Genomic DNA, 17,768 nt, shown 5'->3' with positions numbered 1-17,768 from the left:
GTCTCAATCTCAGACAGGCTGCTTTACCCACTCAAAGACAGGGGCATCTGGCCTAGCAGAGTATCCAGTATTATCTCCCTAAATGGTAAACAGGGTTTAGACATCTTACTCTAAGATTTTAACACTCAACATCACTTACATCTAACAGTGCACCTACAGGTAGTTAATAAAACCTTTGGTTTTTCATCAGTGGGCTCTTGCCAACTTTTGTTTTTTCATTATTATATGAAAGCCAATTTACTTGTATTGTCATCTTCTACCTGAGTTGCTTAGATATTCAGTCTTCTCAAGTCTTCTGAGACTCGGCCTATGGGGGAAATCCAGCCTTTTTTCTCGCCTGATTCATGTCATCTCTGTCTTTTTTGCCTGGATCTTGTATTTGAGGTCAAGCATTCCTGCTGCCGGAACAGCTAAAGCTGTGCTCCCATCCTGTTACCTTGGAGACTGACTCATATCCAGAATTGGAATTTGCTATTGGACTGGTTGTTTTAACTTGCTAGCCCTGTGTTTTTCCATTTCTCACTGGTTCCTTTCCAGTGATTTCAAAGCCTCAATTTCAGCACGCAGTGTAAGCATCAGGGTGTGGATTCTGCTGGCCTCCTAGGAGCCAATCCTGACAGTAGTCTCTCTGGAATTTAGTAAGATGGTTGACATAATTTTAATAGTAAAGAAAAATGTAGGGGTTTGACAGCATGTACCAATACAAATGTCTTGGGACCAGTACCAATTGACTGCTTTGAACTGTTGTTAATCTCTAAATTTCATGCAAAATTTAGGTCTTATATTAGACTGTAAACAACCATAATAAATGGCTGATTTTTTGCTAATGGTATAGGTTATTTTAATAAAATGAAAAAAACAAATGTGACTGCAGAGATCTATAAATATAGTAGGATAACCCTCTATCACTGAAATTTGTCACTTACCTGAATTAAAAACACTTTGATGTTATAGTCTTCTAAATCAGTAGCTGTTATTCGTAAATTTTTGTGGTTTGCTTTCTGAATCTCCATTTGAGCCCAGAGTTTACTATTGAGAATCAGCCTCAGGCTGCCTTGATTGTGCATAACTAAAATAGGAAGATGAATTTATCAGACTTCAGAACAGTTGATTCCTTAGCCTTTCAGAGGAATTTGCCATTTTGGAAAGCAAATAAATCTGGTAGTTGTTTTTCAGACTCTATTGTCATTACTAAATTGTAATTTAATTGACTAGATTATAATTTGGTTTCCAAATTGGGCTTTATTATGTTGGAGGACCTTTTTATTAGCTTAAATGCTAAAAATGCTATATTTTTTTTACTATAATATTAAAAAATGGTTAAATTTTAGAATTCCTTTGAGGACATAATGGTCTGAAGAATATTTACCCAAGAATTGTTTATAATGGAGAAAACTGAAACGAAAACTTTAAGCATTCAAAAAATGGAATCAGTTAAATAAATGATGGTACAGCTATTGAGGATATTATGAACTCATTAAGAATACTAAAGAAAGATAATTATTAATGTAGAAAGGTGACCATGGCATACTATGCAAAAGAAAAAAAATCAGGTTACAAAGTACTATAGACACCATTTATCACAAATTTTTCAATGTATTGTATACATTTATTGTATACAAAGTCCTTAAGAATATATTTTATTGACAGAAGCTAGCTACTACAGGAAGATAGGCCTATGAGTAATTTAATTTTTTTTCTTCTTGTCGATCCATATTTTCCGTCTTCTGTAATGGACATGTATTACCTGTCTAATTAAAAGAAAAGTTGTTTTGTGCATTTTTTTGGCGAGTAGTGGAAGGAGTGAAATTAAACCAGAGTAGAGAACAGCTAATACCTGCCTTGGGAATGATAGTCAGGTTATTTAGAAACCTGTTTGCCAGTGCTCCTAACTCTCTTAGTCTGAATTCTATCCCTTACTCACTTCTTGAGATTGATATCTGAAACTCACCAGATATCCATTTACCAGCTTCTACTTGTGGTCTCCTCCACAAGATTTGACCACCCGATATTGACCAGTAAATCCATCTACCCCGGCCCAGATCTCTGCCTGTGCTTACTTTCAGTTTGGACCTCTGAACAATGCCCAGTGTGTCTTTTGGATGCCAGAAACCTCCTCAGGCTTTTGGTTTGGCTGACCAAATTCTGACCAACACTCTGCCTGAAGGATTCAATAACCACACACCTTTATTTACTTGGAAATTGACCTCTTATCCCAACCCACACACTGTGTTTAGAATGCCAAGAATAAATTACAGGGCAAATATTCTCTTTTAGAAAAACGATTCCACTTCAAAAATAAATTCATCACATTCCTTTAAATAATAATGATTACTATTTAGGTGTTTGCTGGGCTTGGTCATAGGTGCTCTACGTGCATTATCTCACTGAATTCTCACACTCACTAAGTCATGGACTTCTATTATTTCCACGTTAAAGTGATGCAACTGGGGCAGAAGGAGAGTAAGTAATTTGTCCAAGGTCACCAGTTAGTAATGGAGCCAGAACTAGAACCTGTATAGTCTGACATCAGAGCCTACTTTAAATAGGAAGCTCCTATAGTACATTAAAAATAATATTGTTTAATTTACTGACAGCAGTCTAATTTATTGACAGAAGTCTAATTTATTGACACATAACACATCTCCAGAAAATGATGTGTACTTATATTGGAAAAATTTCCCTGAGAAATACTGACTCGCTTTACAAAATGATTCCTTACTTAGTCTTGACTGGAATGTTCCACAATCACTGCTTGCTGTGTCATTCAGTCTCAAAGCTCCTCTGCCCCTTTCAATCCAGGACTGTGTTGTTTTGTTGAATATAAAAAGCTTGCAGTTGATCTAAAGGACAATTTTTTAAAATGTCAAAATATAGAAAACTTTTCAAAGTGATTTCTTTCCTATGCTATAACACTTTTATTTGTCTGATACTTTACCAGAATAACCTTTGTTAATGATTTCTAAGCCAGCTTTAAAATTTTACTTAGCTTCTGAAACAATAGTTTTTGAATAGTTCAAACATTAAAAAGCAAAAAGATGTACAAAGTGAAAAGTAACCCCACCAACACTAGTTCCCCATCTACCAGTTTTCACCCCCTACAACAGGTAATCACTGTTGCTAATATTTTGTTTATCCTTCTAGAGATATTTGTATGTATATACATGCCAATATGTATATATTTTTCTCCTACTTTTTCTATAAAAATAGAATACCATATGGTAGAATACCATAAATACTTTCCACATCTTTCTTTTTCACTTAACAATATATCTGTATGTACCAACTTATAAATTAAACAATGTTATTTGAATTATGTAATTTATCTGAAAGTTAAGGAATCATGGAATTATTTGTATGCTTTAAAAATTTTAGCAAATACAGCATCCGAACTAGCATGTGATACCACAGAGTACCATACGATAATTTAATGCTTACCAGTGGTTCTCAAATACTACTATGTACAAGAATCACCTAGATGACTTGTTAAAAATATAGCATGTCAGGGCCTTACCCCTAGTGATTACTTCAGTGAATCTGGGATTAATCTGATCTGAGAGTTATGCTGTGAGACACACTTGTACAGTAAGTGTATCAGTAGATCAAGGGGGAAGAAAATAGGAATGAAGAGAGTTTGGGGTAAAACAGATGGAGAAAGGCTAAGGGAAATCTGTGCTTTGTTGAAAATGATTAAGTTGTAGTAATTACATTTTATATGCCTAGACTGACAGCTATACCACTCAACATTTGAATCCTAGGTGTGATACTATATACTACATCTGTGAAATTCTTGATTCATGTGAAATTCAAAAGTTATTTAAAAGAACCTTTAGGATAAACAACAAGGTCCTACTGCATAGCACAGGGAGCTATATTCAATATTCTGAGATAAACCACAATGAAAAAGAATCTAAAAAAGAATGTATATATATGTATAACTGAGTCACTTTGCTGTACAGCAGAAATTAACACAACATTGTAAATCAGCCCTACTTCAATTTAAAAAAAAGGAACTTTTAAAGGAAAGCAAAAAACCTTTTTATTATCTTGAACTGAAATCAATTCATCTTATCTGCATTTTTAACTTTCAGTGTAAATAGAATTTTAAATCATATGATAACAACAAATTATAAAAGCGGACATGAAAAGTGTAAAATATAGGTTGTTTTAAGGCAGGGTCCTTGGTTGTCTTCTTTCTAAGGGACTAACGGGCATGGTTGTAAAGACAGCAATCCATTCTCCTGCAAATTACACATATAAATGTAAGAATACAACAAAATATTGGTATAATCCTTGGAAGCCTGTAACATTTTTATTTAAGCACCTCAGTCTTTCTGAAAAGTATACTTCTGCCTTTATTTTTCAAGCTGTCTCTGCTAAGGGTAGCTTATTCCACACATGGAGGTGCGGCCAGGAAGAGCAATACATGAGGCACAGACCTTTAACACACTGTGTTCTGTCTCCTCCCCGGTTATGACATCAATTTTCTCCAGCAAACATTTTGGTGATGGTTTAGAAGAGAAAGCAGCAGCTGATTCAGTTAGGGGTATATTCTTAAGAGAGTCTGTTCCTGAGAGAAAATAGGGAGAAAGAACACATAAAACGCCCCATTTTCCCTACTGTGAAAGTTCTTTCTTGCCCCTGTTAACATGCATTTAGCCTTAGCTTTTTATAACAATGAGTGTTCCCAAAAAATCAAACTGCTTGAGTTGAGGCAGATCTCTTTAATGATCCCACATATCATTAAGTCAAACAATTATTAAAGCTTATATATCATGTTTATATGCTTTAATCTTCACCAAACATTTTAAAACACAGGGCTATTGTTTCTGTATTTTATAGATACTAAACAAATGACATGGAAAAACAGGAAGTACACCAGTTGAATCAGATGTTTTACAAATGAAATAATTCTTACTTGAGTTTGGAGCGTTGATAGGAAATTTTAAAGTGAATTTGAATGGTTTTTCCTTGATGTATGAATCATTTTCAAGTTGAGGCTGAGTGAGTTTTTGAGTACCCTAAGTGGGGGAAAAAGATGTATTACTTAATTTTATCCCCATATATTTGCAGTAAGCCAAGAGATACTTTTGTTCTTCTCAGGGTGGCAAACAAACCCAAAAGCTCTGTTTTTGTTTTGGGCTCCTTTTGTGCTGAACAGAGAATTCCTCCCCATTATTAGAAGACCTTGGTTTTCCTCCCCATTATTAGAAGACCTTGGTTCTGATCTCAGCAAACAATCTAGTTACCAGCAGCCTACTTCAGGTGGCATCTAGTTCCAGGGGCAATGGGAAAGCTTTTCGAGACCCAAAAGGAGGTAGTAGCTGTTCCATGCTACCACCACACCAACCTGATGCCTAGAGGGAGGTGCAGCTGTTGTCACTTTTTCAAGGTATTTCAGTATTCTCAACAGTCCACTCTTTCTATCCAGTTCATTTAAAAAACTAAAAAGTTATCCAAAGAACCCACTAGCTGTCTCACATCATCACTACAGAAGGAATCCTAACTTCTCCTCTAAGACAATTTTTCCCAACAATCAATTTTTAAGGCTGCGTACCTGGGGATTCACACATGTGTTGTAATCAATGCCTGTGTGAAAAAAGACCAAGTAATTTCCATGCCATTTATAACCTCCTGTACAGCCCCCTGCATAGCTCCCTGCAGAACAGGGAGAATTGGACAATACTTCAGAACTTGGGTTTATATCTTTTCCCTTACTAATTCAAGATTCTTTCACATTATTTAACTGGACATCAAGATAATCTGTTAAAATTGGTAGAGATGGGTGTAACTAGTTCCATTTTAAGAAAACAGAAACTAAAGCACAGAAAGTTTAATGACTCACTCTTAAAAGCACATGGTCAGCAAGCAAGTCAAGAGGGCATCCTGGCCCCCAAATCACACAGCCACAGGATTACAGGATCAACTAGAGGACAAACACAGGTGATCTCCACAGCTCCTGCTATCCTAGCACGTTATCAGCTTAAGGAGACAGGAAGCTCAGGTTCCTTTGTAAGTCAAAGTTGAAGCGCCCATAGGAAATGCACACAGGTACCTACCTCCTCACACCAAATCTGTAATTCCCACTGTAGTTCATTTGTATAGGTATCTCTCTCTTTCCCTTACTGGACTATAAACGTCTCTAGAGGACGTTTATAGCTTTAGCTTTGCATAACCACTCACCCAGGTGGTTTTCAATCCTGGCTGTATATTCAAATCTCCTGGCACCTGGCCTCACCCACGGAGATCCTGATCTAATTGGTTAGGGGAGATGGCCAGGCATAAGTCCTCTGAAGGCTCACCAGATGATAGTAATATGCCACCAAACTTGAGACCAATGCCAATGCTTTATATATCATAAGAACACAATCCATGTCTGTTAAATGAGTTGAATGTTAAAGTTGATCCCATGAGGTTTGAAGAGTATTTTATTTGTGTCTGTGACATCTTACAGAAGCTGCGACTAATCTAGAATAAATGTGCCTAAATATATTGCCTGGAAGTTGGTCCATTCTGGTTCACATCCAAAGGTGTAGGTCAACAGCTCTAGGATTGCTGGAGCTGACCATCTTGGGAGTGGCAGAAGGGTGCCTCAAAGCTGAGAAGCTGTGATACTTCTCTTGGAATTGGGGTTAAGCCTGAGGCAGGTGTAGAATAAGCTAGATCTTAAAAGTAACTGATTTGTGAAAGCCCTTCAAATTTTGGAATAAACAGGCCTCATGAGTTGGTGGTCCTTTTGTTATTCTGAGCCCTTGCACAGGTTTTAAAATCTGTACATCCTCCGTGGGATTCTTCATGTAATAGCCCTGAGACAAGCTAGCTTCCTTGTCTTGTCTCAGCCAAGATTCTGGTCTGGGTGAAAGTGGAAAGAGTATAAAGATGTGTTGGACCAGATAAAACCATGGGCACATTTGCTGCACAGCTTCCACTTGGCTCTATAATTCCCCACTGTAGATCATGCTCTGTTTTAGAAACGTGCCCTGTGGAGGACAGAGCAGCAACTGCCTCACGTAGGAGGATGCTCAGTATTAATTAAGGATAATGGTAATAATAATTGGGGGGTTCCACTTGGCAAGTACATTCTCCTAGGCAAGTAAAAGACTATGATTTTCCTCTTACAGCTAGAGAAAAAAGTTATAATAATGCTTTTCAGTGTAAAATCTTGAAGGGGAAAGTTGTGGTTAATGAGAAAAAAATTGGCAAATGATTTTAAATGCATCTTGTTATAAAAAATGCTATTGAAAAACTGTATTAAAATATCATGACCAGTTGAGTTTATCTAACTATTGCAGACAGTTCTGGGATTTCCTTGGGTACCTCTGGTTTAATGCACGTCAAAGAAGTATTTAGTATTTCTTATCAGTAATAATGTTATAATTATACAATTCCCTTCCTCTGTGGTTCTTGTCTATTATTTTAACAACTAGAACTTGCTTCCCAGGAGAACCTTTCCAGTTAAAGACAGGAAATGTGCCTTTGAACTCAGGCGTTAAAAACTATGCTCCAATTTAACATTGTCTTAATTAATTTGCCTTCAGAAATTTGAAGTGACAGCTCTCTATATAATAATAGAAACATTTGCCAAAATCTTACCAAAACTCTTTCTACCATGTTTTCTCCAAAAACGAAATCAGAACTGCAGCTTTTAAAAGAATACTTATCTTCATTTGGTTGACATCTAAGGAAAAGAAATAAGCATTTGCTATTTTAAATATAGTAGCAGTGAATATAGCCATTTTAAACCTTAGCACATGAAATAATCAGATGATTTAATAGATTTATGTAAAGCATAAAAACATCTGCTAACTTTTGTTTATCTGAAGTTAATAAGAAATGATGGAAAAATTGAGATAGGTACTTCCAGGCATGCTATTCAAAATATTTGACGGCTGTTACAGCACTGGCCAAGACCAGTCCAAACGGGCTGTGTGATCAACAGGGGAGCTGCCCAGCACTTATCTTTTTGCTTTTCCAGCACTGACTCGTCTCCAGTCTCCAGTCTCCACTCTCCTTTTCCCCAACTGGCCAATGCTTTTAGCGATCCAAGATCTCAGGGCAAAAGCAAAGCCAATCTATCTTCTCAGTTATACTTGAGTGTGCAGTGGTTTAATTTGGTTTCTCCCTTCCAGAAACTTTTTTTTAGTGTTTTAAGTGTTTTGCATAATGAGAAACTCAAAGACATGCAGCCCTCTGTTTGTTGACAGATGGACTCCGGGGTCCCTATTGCATCCCCAATGTGCACAGTAGGTAAGGGCTGAGGTACCTGCGTGGGCCCTAATCGCGAGTCCAGAATGTCCATGGCTAGTTGTAATCTTCTCTCAGATCAAACATGCCCTCATCACTGGTGATGCTAGGAAATATTAACTTTCACTTTGCATATTTCTACTGCTTTCTTTGTTGTCTATCCAACCTATGTTAATAAATAATAATGCCAGCAATAATTTAAAAGAGGGGAAAGAAAGAATGCCATGGAAAGGCTAATCTATTAGCCAATAATTAATGCCTAACTAAATAAAAATTTAGCTGTACCTATTTGAAACATACTTACCCAAGTCAACAAGACAATAGAGATGATCCAATATCAATATGATAATATTTAAATATTAGAGATGTTTTAAAAAACATTTTAAATTTGTATATTTATAAAATCTCCTTTCAAACAGAAATCTTGGCATTTCATCTATACAATGTCAGAAACTTTTTTCCCGGAAATGGTTATAACGATAAAAGAAAGCAAGAATGAAAGAATACCACCTGTTTCCCCATCACTAACTTACCCTACTGATGTAGGACCTAAAAAATTCTGGTTAGTAGACAGCTGGACTGAAATTCTGGCACTTGGTAAATTTTCACTTAGCAAATAGGAGTTCTCCTCAGAAATCTGAAAGAAAAAGATCCATCAAAAAGTTCATTTAAACTGCCTTACTAGATATATAAATATGTTGAAAACTTACTTTGTTCAAGTACTACCCTAAACATTTTATATACATTATTTCATACGCTCCTCAGAACAACTCTATACACTTTGTACTTCTATTAAACACATTTTACAGGTAAGTAAACTGACCTAACAAGCTTAAATAATGGGGGCAGGCCTGGGCAACAAGGAAAGGGGACTGATATTCGAGCCTGGGTCTGCCTGACACCAGACTGAGCGCGAACATTCAGAAATCCCACCTCCTTTTGTTACTTTTACCCCTTTAGCCAAGTGGAGTTAATTCTCATTTCTAGATTAGTAAATATCTTTCAGGACTATTTAATCCCTGGAAACACCCTAAGAGCTTCACCATCATGGCCACCCAGTGTGAGAGAAAACTCCATCTCTTCCTCTAGAAACTTCCGACTGGTAACTAAATCAGTTAGTTACTCCATCTGATGTGTATATACATATGCACCTTACCTGCATTAATGTATAAATGAAGGAGTGAGCAGTTTTTGATCTGGAAGGAGCCCCTATCTGTTATCTAATCTAGTGTCCTCAGTGTTTTGTGGACACATCCCTTCCTCCACCAGGGATTTTCAAAGATGTTGCAGGGACTTCCTATCTTTAAAGGTAAATGGGGTCTGTTTCCACTTTAATTTTATATCAATCAATAAAAATAATTTTGAGTATTTTTCCCTTTGTAACAGAATTTGAGAGCTGAGAAATATGTGTCAAGAGAGTATGTGCCGTTGGTTAGCAAAGATCAAAGTCCATGCTTATGACTCAGTCACTCAGATGATTTATCTCAGCCAAAATGGTAGTTTTTAATTCTATGTTGGTTGAGATAGTTGTTATTAGGCATATATTATTTGAATTACATGCAATAAGTGACCAAAACTAATGACAGGATGAATGAAAATTGCTCTAATTTTGATATACAAGTTAATAAAGATCATAAAAATAAGTGTTCTATAAAATTCACCTACAGATAATTCTTACTAGATCTATAAATTATAACATTTTGTCAGAATTCTGACATAGCATCTTTTTTTTTAAGTTTTGAATTTTATTTTATTTTCTTAAACAGCAGGTTCATATTAATTATCCATTTGACATAGCATCTTATATATAGTTTGTCTTTAGATCTTCAAAAATCATCATTCAATGGAGAAAATTCAATGATGGGCATATCCAATTAGGCTTTTCACTTATTAGGAATAAGTTCTATTTATGCCCTTAATAAGTTATTCAAGAAGAAATGCTTATAAACAATAGCCTGAAAATTTATCTTATGCTTTATTTTTATTTATTTATTTATTTTTGCGTTATGCGGGCCTCTCACTGTTGTGGCCTCTCCCATTGCGGAGCACAGGCTCCGGATGCGCAGGCTCAGTGGCCATGGCTCACAGGCCTAGCCGCTCCGTGGCATGTGGGATCCTCCCAGACCGGGGCACGAACCCGCGTCCCCTGCACCGGCAGGCGGACTCTCAACCACTGCGCCACCAGGGAAGCCCCCTTTGTTTTTATTTTGTTACAAATTTTATTTTAAATACATGCAATGCAGGATTTCAAAAAATCATGGCAAAAATAAATATTGATCAACTTTTGACATAATGTGCAATAAAAATTTTAATCTATAATTTATAGAACATGCCATTCCAAAATCAAAAGCAATGTAATAACATTTTAGAAATTAGTTAACACATAATACTTTTTCTTACATACTTTAAAACAAATTAAACAACATGTATCACTCCTTAAATAGGTAAAGAATTTATGTAATATAGTGATGATTATATTTAAGTGAAAATGTTTAATAAAATACTGATTTGAAATTTAAAATATGTTATACCTAAAAGTCACATCATATATCATGCATAAATGATGAAATTATTTTTAAAATTCATAATGGGTCTCATTAAATCATGTCCTAACAAAGAAAAAGATTTGGAAATATAAAAATGATGGTAGGGTTTCCCTGGGGGCGCAGTGATTGAGAGTCCGCCTGCCGATGCAGGGGACACGGGTTCGTGCCCCGGTCTGGGAAGATCCCACACGCCGCGGAGCGGCTAGGCCCGTGAGCCATGGCCGCTGAGCCTGCGTGTCCGGAGCCTGTGCTCCGCAACAGGAGAGGCCACAACAGTGAGAGGCCCGCGTACCGCAAAAAAAAAAAAAAATGATGGTAAATGCTGACCAAGTTCAACTCCCTCACTTCACTGATAAAAAAGAGAAGGTTGGGTGCTTTGTCTAAGAATGCAAACACAGTTAGATAGCAGTAAAGGTAGGATTAGTACCAATCGGATTATTTTCACTGAATTGATTAAATGATTGGTATTTTAACACTTGCATGTGTCACTGTCCTCATGTTCGGTCTGGGAAGAAAACCAAAACCAGGTGATCAACCCTCAGTAGTTTAGCTGGAAGCAAATGACTGATGGAATAACTCTCAAATTCCACCCTGTTGATCCTGTGTTCCCTTCCTCTCAAGTGTCTGCTTCTGGAAGACACACATAGAACTATAGCAACAGAATATCCCCAAGCCCATATCTGCATGGCCTGAGTAAAATGAATATCTCCTTAGAAAGGCCCACAGCAAGTGATTCAGTTGGAAGAGAGAATTTGTTTCTGTCTCCAGAGGCTTCCCAAGCCCTCCCAATTACACTGTGGAGGTAGTTCGTTACTCCTGTTTCCATGAAGGTGGGCCTGGAAGGGAAGCCACACTAGCATGTCCACCAGTTGAAGATACAAAAAAAATCCCTTTCCTTTTTTTGACATCTGACTCCTGGCCCCTGCCACCGCATTGCTCCCTTATTCTCACATGGGATCAATGCACCAGGACAAGACCCTCAAAGGTCCCCACTACACACGACTCAGCTTTACAGCTTAGGAGATAACGCAAGACTTGTTCCCGGGAGCAATCCTCCAGTTTAAGAGGACAAGTTTAATAAGGTTACTGAGGGCTTTTGGCTATCTTCTCTAGCTGTTTTTCCAGCCTGGTAGCTGCTTCAGCAACAGAACAAAGGTCAGGCAGCCCCTAATTTCGGATATGGGGGCCCACAACAATCTACCAAAAGAAGGATGGGGAATTGAGGTCATTCCTACCATAGGAGGTTTTCTTACCTTATTTTTGTTTTTTTCTCTACTCTTGCAGGATTCCAGCACATCGTGTCCAAATGCTTTTCTTACTTTTATACACTTTTGAGCTTGAGGTGGCTGCAAGATAGCAGGTCTTAGAACATGTTCAGAATGTTTCACAGGACCTTAAAATAACAGAATGAAAGGGTCAATATATCTTCAGTGGAATACTTTTCCTCTCTATTTTTTTACTAATTTAATGCTAATTTTCTAAAGTCATGATTAAACGAGGGGTTAATGTTAACTAATCAAAGTCAAAATAGCCAGTGAGCTGCCTGGTACTTTCTTCCTGCCTACTTTTAACCCAGTAACTATTCATTTTGATCATGGGACTTAGCTTACCAAATGCTTTCCTTCATGTTTTGTCACTCAACCACCATACCACCATACACACACACAGAGATTAAGATATGGATGGTAAAACAAAATTTCTGAGGTTCTTGTAATAAAGAGAAGCTACATACCTTGTTCTGCACTGTTCATATCAACATTCCTTTGCACAAAAGTTGATGTCATAAAAACATTGTTTTTCTTCACTGTAAAAAACATGTTTACAAAAATTTTTAAACCTATAGTCAGTTTCTACTGTTTTAACGGTCTTGCACTGAACTCACCAGTAGATGTCGCTGTTGGCACTAACAGAGTAATAGGCGGTGCTCATGAGAGCACTGATTCTGCTAAAAAAGTGTGATGGCAGGGTGAGTTTCGCTAGTCTTTTTACTCAGAAAAATAAGTGAAAATTAGGTCGCAAGTGAAGTAGGGAGTTTTCTTTAGAATCATGAAATTGAATACTGAGAGAAATTCTACAGATTATAAACTCTGAATTGGTCGTGAACCATCTGTCTGCATTAATATATATTTCTTATAGAATGTTATAAAACTGTTAGCAAATTCTGCCCCTTCCCCACTCTTTAATGATACCCGAAGAGAGAAGTAAAGATGACCATTATTCTAGGCCATTTTTCTGTGAAGTGAATTGATGGGATAAGACTGTGGTCTTGGCTGCAAGAACAGAATTGTAGGCATACCAAAGAGATATTGCTGATTGGGATCCAGACCACTGCAATAAAATGAGTATCACAATAAAGTGAGTCACACAAATTCTTTGGTTTCCCAGTGCATATAAAAGTTACATTTACACTATACTGTAGTCTGTTAAGTGTGCAATAGCAATATATGTATCTTAATTTAAAAATACTTTATTGCTATGAAAAACAATATACCTATCTTAATTTAAAAATACTTTATTGCTAAAAAAGTGCTAACCATCATGTGAGCCTTCAGAGAGTCATAATCTTTTGGCTGGTGGAGGGTCTTGCCTCAGTGTCTATGGCTGCTGACTGATCAGGCTGGTGGTTGCTGAAGGCTGGGGTGACCGTGGCAATGTCTTAACATAAGACAGCAATGAAGTTTGCAGCATCAGTTGACTTTTCCTTTCACGAATGATTTCTCTGTAGCATGCAATGCTGTTTGATAACATTTTACTCACAGAACTTCTTTCAAAATTGGAGTCAGTCCCCTCAAACCCCCAACTAAGTTTATTCTAAATCCTTTATTGTCATTTCAACAACCTTTGCAGCATCTTCACCAGGACTAGATGAGCAGGAAACCACTTTCTTTGCTCATCCATGAGAAGCAGCTCCTCATCTGTTCAAGTTTTATCATCAGATTGCAGCAATTCAGCTACATATTCAGGCTCCACGTCTAATTCTAGTTCTCTTGCTATTTCCATCACATCTGTACTTATTTCCTCCACTGAAGTCTGGAACCCCTCAAAGTCATCCATGAGGGTTGGAATCAGCTTCTTCCAAACTCCTGTGAATGTTGATATTTTGACCTCTTCCCATGAACTACAAATGTTCTTAATGGCAGCTAGAATGGTGAATCCTTTCCAGAAGGTTTGCAAATGCCTTTGTCCAGATCCGTCAGAGGAATCACCACCTATGGCAGCTATAGCCTTACAAAATGTACTTCTTAAATAATAAGACTTGAATGTCAAAATGACTCCTTGATCCATGGGGTGAAAAGTGGATGTTGTGTTAGCAGGCATGAATGACATTAATCTTGTTTTACATCTCCGTCAGAGCTCTTGAGTGACCAGATATATTGTCACTGAACAGTAATGTTTTGAAAGGAATCTTTTTCTGAGCAGTAGGTCACAACAGTGGGCTTAAAATATTCAGCAAACCATGTTGTAAAGAGGTGTGCCATCATCTAGGCTTTCTTGTCCCATTTATAGGACACAGGCAGAGTAGATTCATCATAATTCTTAAGGGCCCTAAATTTTCAGAATGCTAAATAAGCACTGGCTTCTATTTAAAGTCTCCAGCTGCATTAACCCCTAACAAGATTGTCAGCTTGTCCTTTGAAACTTTGAGGCCAGGCATTGACTTCTCCTCTCTAGCTATGAAAAGTCCTAGATGGCATCTTCTTCCAGTATAAGGCTGTTTCATCTACACTGAAAATCTGTTGTTTAGTGTAGCCACCTTCATTAATGATATGGGCTAGATCTTCTGGATAACTTGCTGCAGCTTCTGCATCAGCACTTGCTGCTTCATCTTGCACCTCTGTTATGGAGATGGCTTCTTTCCTACAACCTCACGAACCAACATCTGCTAGCTTCAGACTTTTCTTTTGCAGCTTCCTCAACTCTCTCAGCCTTTACAGAACTGAAAAGAGTCAGGGCCTTGTTCTTGATTAAGCTTTGGCTTGAAGGAATATTGTGGCTGGTTTGATCTTCTCTCCAGACCACTAGAACTTTCTCCATATCAGCAATAAGTCTGTTTCACTTTCTTATCATTCATGTGTTCACTGGAGTAGCACTTTCAATTTCCTTCAGGAACTTTTCCTTCACAGTCACATATTTGCTAACTGTTTGGTGCAAGAGGCCTAGTTTTTGGCCTATCTTGGCTTTAGACATGCCTTTCTCACTAAACGTAATCATTTCTAACTTTTGATTTAAAGTGAGAGACTTGTGACTCTTCCTTTCACTCAAACACTTAGAGGCCACTATAAGGTTATTAACTGGCCTAATTTCAATATTGCTGTATCTCAGGGAATAGGGAGGCCTGAGAAGAGGGAGAGGGATGGGGGAGCAAGCTGGTTGGTGGAGCAGTCAACATGCACATTTATTAAGTTGGCCATCATGACTTATATGGTCGTGGTTTAAGTGCCCCCCCAAAATTACTATTACAGTAGTAACATCTAAGATCACTGATCACAGATCACCATAACAGGTATAATAATAATGAAAATGTTTGAAATATTGTGAGAATTACCAAAATATGACACAGAGACACAAGGCAAGCAAATGCTGTTGGAAAAGTGGCACCCATAGACTTCCTTGAGGTATGGTTGCCACAAACTTTCAATTTGTAAAAAATGCAATATCTGTGAAGTTCAATAAAATGAGGTATGTCTGTACTACACATCTCAGAGATCACCTCTGGGTTGCAAATCGCAGAAATAGCAACCTTTGAGTGTTGGATTAAAGGAGATGAGAAAAGAATAAGGATTGCTTCTTCGAAGTATTATAAATGTTGGGGTAGAATAGCTTCTCTAATTCAAAGTTCAATTACATGGTTTTTATGATCTTTATTATTAAAAAGTAACACTGAATGGGCCATTTAAAATTGTACTATTTGTCTCCATTCCAACAGCGCCAAGATTCTGCACAACATAAAATGGGATGTGCTTGGTAATATCAGTGGTTTTTTTATTCATTCTTTTTGTATGTGTGTCTGATTTTTAGAAAATGAATTGAAGCAGTCTTCCAGATGATTTAAAGCCATCCCTTTACTTTATGCACAAATACAATAAAACAAATCCTCTGGGATTAAGACCCCTATTCCTCTTAGTGTCTGTAACTTGTCAGGCACATTTAGATGGAGCCTATTGAACTAGAACCTGTCTCTTCTGTATGTGAAAGGTGTCTGACCATATTGTTGCTCAGTCACGCTTGGAATTGTTAATAAGAATATAAATTCATTAGTTTGAAAACTCTGTGGTTCCTGGGTAGAATCCGCTAAAAGGAAGTGAATAGTTGGTATTTTCTGTTTCTTGTGGTAAGCTTAACTCGGAAAAGGCAGTTGGTTGTTCAGTAGAAACAAAAATATACAAGACTACAAATCATAATCTTGATGTAGAGCATGTTTCAACCATTTCAAATATTTTATTATGATAAAATAGTTTTACTTAGCAAAGTATTACAAATTTCAAATAAAAAGAGGTAATGTTTTAATTAGTGAAAAATTCAAAAGGAATCATATTCTAAACTTTAGAATATAAATTTAAAGCATAAACTTTGAGAATCTACACATAGTTATATATTTTGAGTACTGCATATATTATAAACTGTACAGATGGACAATAATAAGGAAAATAAAGCAAGTTACTATATTTTATAGGGCTACCTTACATAAAATAATACTGTCATAAACATGAAATCCTAAAAAACGTCATCAAGCTTAAACTTTCTACCAAAAATAAACAGATATACTGTCTAGATTTGTGGGGCTGGAATTCAGAAGGTAGTCTTCCATGCATACTTTGCTAAGGCCCCTATTTTATTTGCCACTAAAATGTCAGAGTTTTATAGTAGCTGAAAAAGAAAGCTCGTCATGAGTAAGAATGGATTTGGAAAAGTCAGAGTGTCAGGCTTGAGGTTCTAAGAAGTTCTTTATTACCTGGCCCAGGAAGGGGGAAGGTCGGGAGATCCGTGAAGGATGACGATCTTAGTCGCTTCTGGGACAAGGTTGATGCTAAAAGCAGATTGCAAACTGCAGTCAATAAGGAAGTGGGTTTTGTTTTTCTTTTGTTTTGGATTTTTGTTGTTTTGGAAAATTTTCTTTATCACCAGATTAGAAAAATCTTTGTATTTTTATCGATTAAAAATAAAGAGTGCCTCTGGTGAGAATTATTCAGTAAATATTTACATGATCATCGTGTGTTAGACACTCTATCAGGCGTGAAGATGACCTCAAGGAACTCTCAGTGGAGGAGACAGACACATACATAAATAGCTGTATGACGCAGCAGAGGGCAGTGTGATCTATCATAAAAGAAGTCACCAGAGTGCTTTGAGTGCAGGAGAGAGGCAAACTAAGTTAATGGTTTATTCAAAACACAGCATATGATAAAGTTCTTAGAATAAAGTGTTTTTTTTAAAGCAGACATCTGTTTATTTAAGTAGATGTTTACTTAGGAGGAAATAGCAGTTTCTCCTAATTGTAAAGCTAATACATGCTTAATGCAGAAACTTTGTGAACACAACAAAATACAAAGGTCGGAGTCGGGGGGTGGAGTGGGCTGGGGGTGGGGGGTGGGGGGATGGACAAGGGAACCGAATCACTTGTAATCCCATTACCTAAGATAACACTGTGGTTTATATCCTTTCAGTCTTTTTTCCAATGTTGATTAATTGAATTTTTAAATAATAACTCACTGTGCAATTCATTTATAAACTGCTATCTTCATACAACAATATATTATAAACACTATCAATGGATAGATTTTTAAACATTATGTGTTTGAAAAGTCCCTTAGTAGTGTCACACTCAGAGTAAACATAACAGTGAACACTCAACAGTCAAGGCTATACCTACCTCCTTGGGACTGAGAATCTGTAGTATGCAAAGTAAAAGACGAAGACCGGACACGCTTTCTTGAAGAATCGTTACACTCTGTAAGAAATTCAATGTGAAGGGTAAAA

The 17,768-nt window shown here is 37.0% G+C and overlaps 1 protein-coding gene and 1 long non-coding RNA gene across 5 annotated transcripts in view; one reads left to right on the top strand and one right to left on the bottom strand.

The window, feature by feature from the left end:
- The window catches only part of LOC113612638 (uncharacterized), a 96,489-nt gene that overhangs the window by 11,823 nt on the left and 66,898 nt on the right, over positions 1 to 17,768 (top strand). The gene's annotated exons all lie outside the window — the stretch shown is intronic.
- Positions 1 to 17,768, bottom strand: part of RANBP3L (RAN binding protein 3 like) — a 48,905-nt gene that overhangs the window by 6,863 nt on the left and 24,274 nt on the right. The window contains exons 4-13 of one of the 2 annotated variants that reach the window (XM_027092663.1): positions 17,662 to 17,739; positions 16,744 to 16,818; positions 12,523 to 12,594; positions 12,044 to 12,183; positions 8,778 to 8,881; positions 7,594 to 7,678; positions 4,919 to 5,021; positions 4,440 to 4,570; positions 2,723 to 2,843; positions 927 to 1,069 (exon numbers count right to left, since the gene is read on the bottom strand). In XM_027092663.1, the coding sequence (XP_026948464.1) occupies positions 927 to 1,069; positions 2,723 to 2,843; positions 4,440 to 4,570; positions 4,919 to 5,021; positions 7,594 to 7,678; positions 8,778 to 8,881; positions 12,044 to 12,183; positions 12,523 to 12,594; positions 16,744 to 16,818; positions 17,662 to 17,739 (1,052 nt within the window). The remainder of the gene's footprint in view (positions 1 to 926; positions 1,070 to 2,722; positions 2,844 to 4,439; positions 4,571 to 4,918; positions 5,022 to 7,593; positions 7,679 to 8,777; positions 8,882 to 12,043; positions 12,184 to 12,522; positions 12,595 to 16,743; positions 16,819 to 17,661; positions 17,740 to 17,768) is intronic. The other variant, XM_027092662.1, reaches the window with a different exon arrangement.

This window comes from Aethalodelphis obliquidens, unplaced genomic scaffold (genome assembly GCF_003676395.1).
Source record: "Aethalodelphis obliquidens isolate GAN/ISIS:26980383/991018 unplaced genomic scaffold, ASM367639v1 scaffold80, whole genome shotgun sequence".
NCBI lineage: Eukaryota > Metazoa > Chordata > Mammalia > Artiodactyla > Delphinidae > Aethalodelphis > Aethalodelphis obliquidens.
The sequence above is the reverse complement of the archived record's forward strand: the minus strand, read 5'-3'. Positions and strand labels throughout refer to the sequence as shown.